This window comes from Plasmodium cynomolgi, chromosome 10, assembly GCF_000321355.1.
Source record: "Plasmodium cynomolgi strain B DNA, chromosome 10, whole genome shotgun sequence".
Lineage (NCBI taxonomy): Eukaryota > Apicomplexa > Aconoidasida > Haemosporida > Plasmodiidae > Plasmodium > Plasmodium cynomolgi.
The window spans coordinates 1,439,852-1,444,547 of NC_020403.1; the positions used below are offsets into that span (position 1 = coordinate 1,439,852).

At 29.5% G+C, this 4,696-nt stretch overlaps 1 protein-coding gene across 1 annotated transcript; it reads left to right on the forward strand.

Moving 5' to 3' along the window:
• Positions 1-2,705: 2,705 nt before the first annotated feature.
• On the forward strand, positions 2,706-4,458 carry PCYB_104250 (VIR-like CYIR protein; the record flags this gene model as incomplete). The annotated part of the gene is made up of 2 exons (XM_004222974.1): positions 2,706-2,732; positions 2,878-4,458. The coding sequence occupies 2 exons, from the start codon at positions 2,706-2,708 to the stop codon at positions 4,456-4,458; spliced, it is 1,608 nt and encodes a 535-aa protein (XP_004223022.1).
• Between the last annotated feature and the right edge of the window lie 238 nt (positions 4,459-4,696).

Here is a 4,696-nt window from a genome sequence, read left to right on the forward strand (position 1 = left end):
TGTTGAGTAGTTTTTAGTAGACATAAATTAACGCTCTCCACTAATATATACATATGAGAATATTTTTGTATATAATACATGTTGTTACATCGGCATTGATTAATTGACATTTCTCAGTGCTTTTTTATCCTTCCCTTTCGTGGTTGCTTATAAATAAATAGGTAAATAAATATATATATACAATATATTTGTGTGTATATACGTGTATTGGATACTCTGGTGTTTTTTTTGTTAAATCGTGTCACACGTTATTTCATCAAATAATGACTTCACCCATTCGATTTGTACAAAAATGAACACATTCATATGTTATCCTATGCCAAGCTATGCTATTTTTTAAAATTTAATGAAGCCTTTTATATATATATATTTTTTATACAGTTAATTACTTCATTAAAATAAAATACCAACTTGTACTATTATGTAAACCTTAATGAAACAAAATTAACAAATGTTTTATAACTATAATGGCCTATTTCAAGGTCAGGACTCATACCCAGTGCAAATTTCAACAATATTGTGAGGATTTCCCAAAACGGGCATTTCTGAAATGGTTACTAGGAAAATGAATTTTTCTTCATTCCCATTTGTTCTGTAGGGTAGTTTTGACACATTTATTATTGCACGAGCCTTTTACATTTGGTGCTTGCACTGGGTTATTTCTTCTTATATTTGATGTGTCACACTTGTCACATGAAACAAGATCACGCATTTGTAAAATAAGACCTACCGATTATGTGAATATGAACCTTTCATTTCCTGGTTTCTATGCAGAGAAAAATTTGGTTGCACACACTCATCTTTGCATCGTACCACACGCCTGTAACCGATTAATGGTTCGATCAACAGGGATTAGTGCATAATCTAACGTGTACCATAAATTACTAATGTGACCACCTTAAGGATGGTGGGCAAGAGGTAAATGTACAATGTGCCAGAAGGTTAAATAATGGCCACCACTGAGGCTTCCTTTTGGTGAAGCGATTCAGCTTAATTAAACAGAACCAAGTTAGAAATGTAAAAAAAAAAATACGTAAAGTATTTTATTAAAATAGATAGTTGTTGTACATATTTGGCACATTCCACCGTTTGTCGAAATTGCCCACGAAAGCGGCCTCTAAACGTTGCATCGCAGTAGACATATATTTATATAAATAAGGCATAAAATTAGATATACCTCTTTTACCAGTTAGTGGTCACATGCTTTAATTTAGCTACTGCCCACCATTTGAAAGATGGTTACCTATTGATGATACTGAAAAGTGAAGCTGATAAGTTGAGAAATGTAGATATACTTTGCTCTTAACTGAAGAGAAAGGAATAGCTCTTTTCTATGGGAACATTTCAACAAACAGTGACAATTAATTTCATAGAGTGTTATTTAGAAAGGTATTTAGTTGCGTATTTTGGGTGTAATAAAATAACTGCACTGAGTGTAGGAAAGGTGAGGCTATTTGGGGAAAAGCGGTCCAACAATGACATACCGTAGAAAATGCAACACTCGTTCTTCATCGTTTTTTTAAATAAAATGACTATTTATCGTGGGTGTTTTTTTATAGGAATTAAGTAAATGAAAAATACCAAAGTGTATGTTTTAAAAATGGGATAATATATCTTTGCATAATTTCGATAACGTCGACGTAGGATAAATGTGCAAATGCATTTTTTATCATACAAAGTGTGTTTCTATAGAATAAACAAATTCTTACTCTATCATCATTACATATATGAAATTATTCTGTTACAGAAAATAATTTTGGGGTCCTTTTTTTCATATACTTCTTTACACCAAACAGTTCACTTTTTTTTTTTTTTTTATGTAGGTGTATTATTAGGTACATGAGTTCCAATGTACGCATTTGTCGCACGGTGAAAATTGTAATACTGGAAAAAATAAACTCTTTTGTTTCCTAATTTTTTGTTGGACAAAATAATTGGGATATTTTGTGTACCTTAATATGCAAAAAACTTTGAAGATATAGAACTGAATATGTAAAAAACATCATAATTTTCCCTTATTTTGTAAAATGAAATAGCATTTGCTTGCTATTTATTTGCAGTTTACAAAAAGGCACGATTCTTCTTGCACTCATTTTATAGCAATAATGTATTCAATCTAGCTAAAATGTGTCAAGAAATATGTATATAGTTATCATTAATAAGGGAAAAAAAAATCTAAATGCTGCATTTTAGGGACACAAAATATTTACTAAGAGTAAGTGAAACGTGTTGATTCTTCACCTAAGCGAAATGGTATATATATGAAGATCATTTGGATGCGCTAAAAGAAATTATTATGTAAACTTATGTATACACGTTTACTATTAAACTTTTTTGCACATTACAAAATAATTCTTTACTTCTTGTGAGAGAAATAGAATTATTTATAGTTATTCTCAAGCTTATTATTTTCAGGACAATAAGTTTTTACGTAAAATCACATTTTAATCTCTTCGTTTTATTTGCCCCATTTATTTTTTTCAAAATTAAGCATACTATACTTGTGCAATGTTCCATTTTCTTTGATTATTTCATTCTGTCCTATCGTTAAATAATCTTCCTTAGTATGTAATATTTAATTAAACTTAGTAGATATAAAAATATAAAACATAACAATGAGTTGTGTATTGTCATTTTAGTTCTATTTTTAGTTGTATAAAACGGATTTTTTATTATTTCAAATGTTAAGCACAAATAAAAGCAAAATGGAAATTAAGGAAGAAGGCGAATTGGTACATATTAGTGTTTTGTTATAGTCTTAAAAATATTCCTATACGTTTAATTATTCTATTGAGCACTGCACAAAATGAACCATTTTATCATGTGAAACTGTAATGCTATAATCCATGACATTCGTTATTTTTGTTTAATTAACAGGATTATCTTTTAAAAGGCTTACCATCTTCTGATAAGTATGAGAAACTTAATGAAGTGGTAAGTGAAAACACATATGATAGTGATTGTAATGTTCTAGGAAGTAACGAAACTATTAAAAATCTTTGTAAAAAATTTTTAAGGAACATAAATGCGTTAACTAATTCAAAAAACAATAAAAAATATCACAAGGATGAGTCTTTATATGTAATTTATTGGATACTTGATGAGATACGAAGAAATGTTGAGCCCAATTCAAGACATATTAATGGCACTAACATTAATGATATTGTTCATGTAGGTAATATTTATTATAATAAAACTCACTCAAATGTGTTATTCAATAACTATGACTTTGATTTAGAAGAGGCAAAAAAAGAGAAATATCTACACGACTACTTTAAAAACTATGAAAATATACTAGACTGTGCGCAAGATAAATGCGAAAAGTATTATAAATACGTTAGTTCTATTAGAGATATATATTACGATCTTCAGCCGATATGCTTCAAGCTGCGCTGTGATTATTTTTTGTATGACGTAAAGTATGACCCGGATGATGTCTTATCTACATTAGAAAAACGTATTCAACAAAATAGTGGAAAAGAAAATAAAAGAACTGACACTGTGAGCAATGGAAAAGCAGAGAAACCTGAAAGTCCTATGTCCAATGTTGATATGGTAATTAAATATATGATATGTTACAAAATAAATGATAAGGATACTACGTTAGTTAGATATAAATGTGAAGACCCGGCATACCGGCAACACACAGAAAAGGTAATTCCTAGTAAAAATATTAAAAAAATGGATATTTATCTGGGTAGCACATCAGAAGCTATCCAGAGAATTCCTAATAAAGGTTGTAAAAAGGTTTACGATAATAATAATAAAACATTTTATGGGTTGAATTGTAATAAAAAATTTGAAGAAAAAGGAGGATTAATATATTCTGAAAATGATGCCGATACAGTTGCAGATTCAAGTGGAAATACTAGACACGTTGTAGATTCAACTAGAAGCATTGATGAGGTTTTAGACACGGAAAGGTTCGTGCCAAGAGTAAAACTGTTATCCGTACATCGTGATGTAGAAAATCTTAGAGGAAAGTACGAAAATTATGATAGTGAAGCGATTCCTTATATCGGCAAGGAAGATGATTTAGTAACATTTTTTCCAGAAATTTCTAAAGAAGATAGGGAGAAGTATAATTATGTCGACAGTGAAGTACCTGCTTGTGAATATTACAAATTCAAACGAAATAAAATATTTTGTGTAAACCCATTAAAACCATATGACATTTATAAAAATGGGGATAAAATAGATAACATACTTACAAGAAGAGGAAATAAATTAAAAATCATAGATAACAGACCTGTCTTAAGTGATATGTTAGATAAAAAGATAATCATAGATAACAAACCTGTATTAATTTCTACGTTAGATGAAAATTCGACTTCATTAAGCTTTGACATCTTCCGTATGATTACCGTAGTTGCTGCAATACTTGGATTAATTTTTGTTTTTTTTATTTATGTTAAAGTAATCAAAAATGACGTTTTAATATATAAGCAGTTGTATTAGTGTGAGTATCCTGTTTATCCCATTTTTTTTGTACCATAATATGTATGCACATGCTTAATATTTTATGTGTGCTTTTTTTTGTACATCAGTTTACGCCCCTGGGACCCTATTTACGGAGGTGCGTATCGAAGAAAAAAAAAGTGAACCATAATGATTATAGAGAATATACGCAAACACCACCAACACACACGTCAAAACAAAATAATGTAAATTATAACAAGAACCGAATACAGATAAT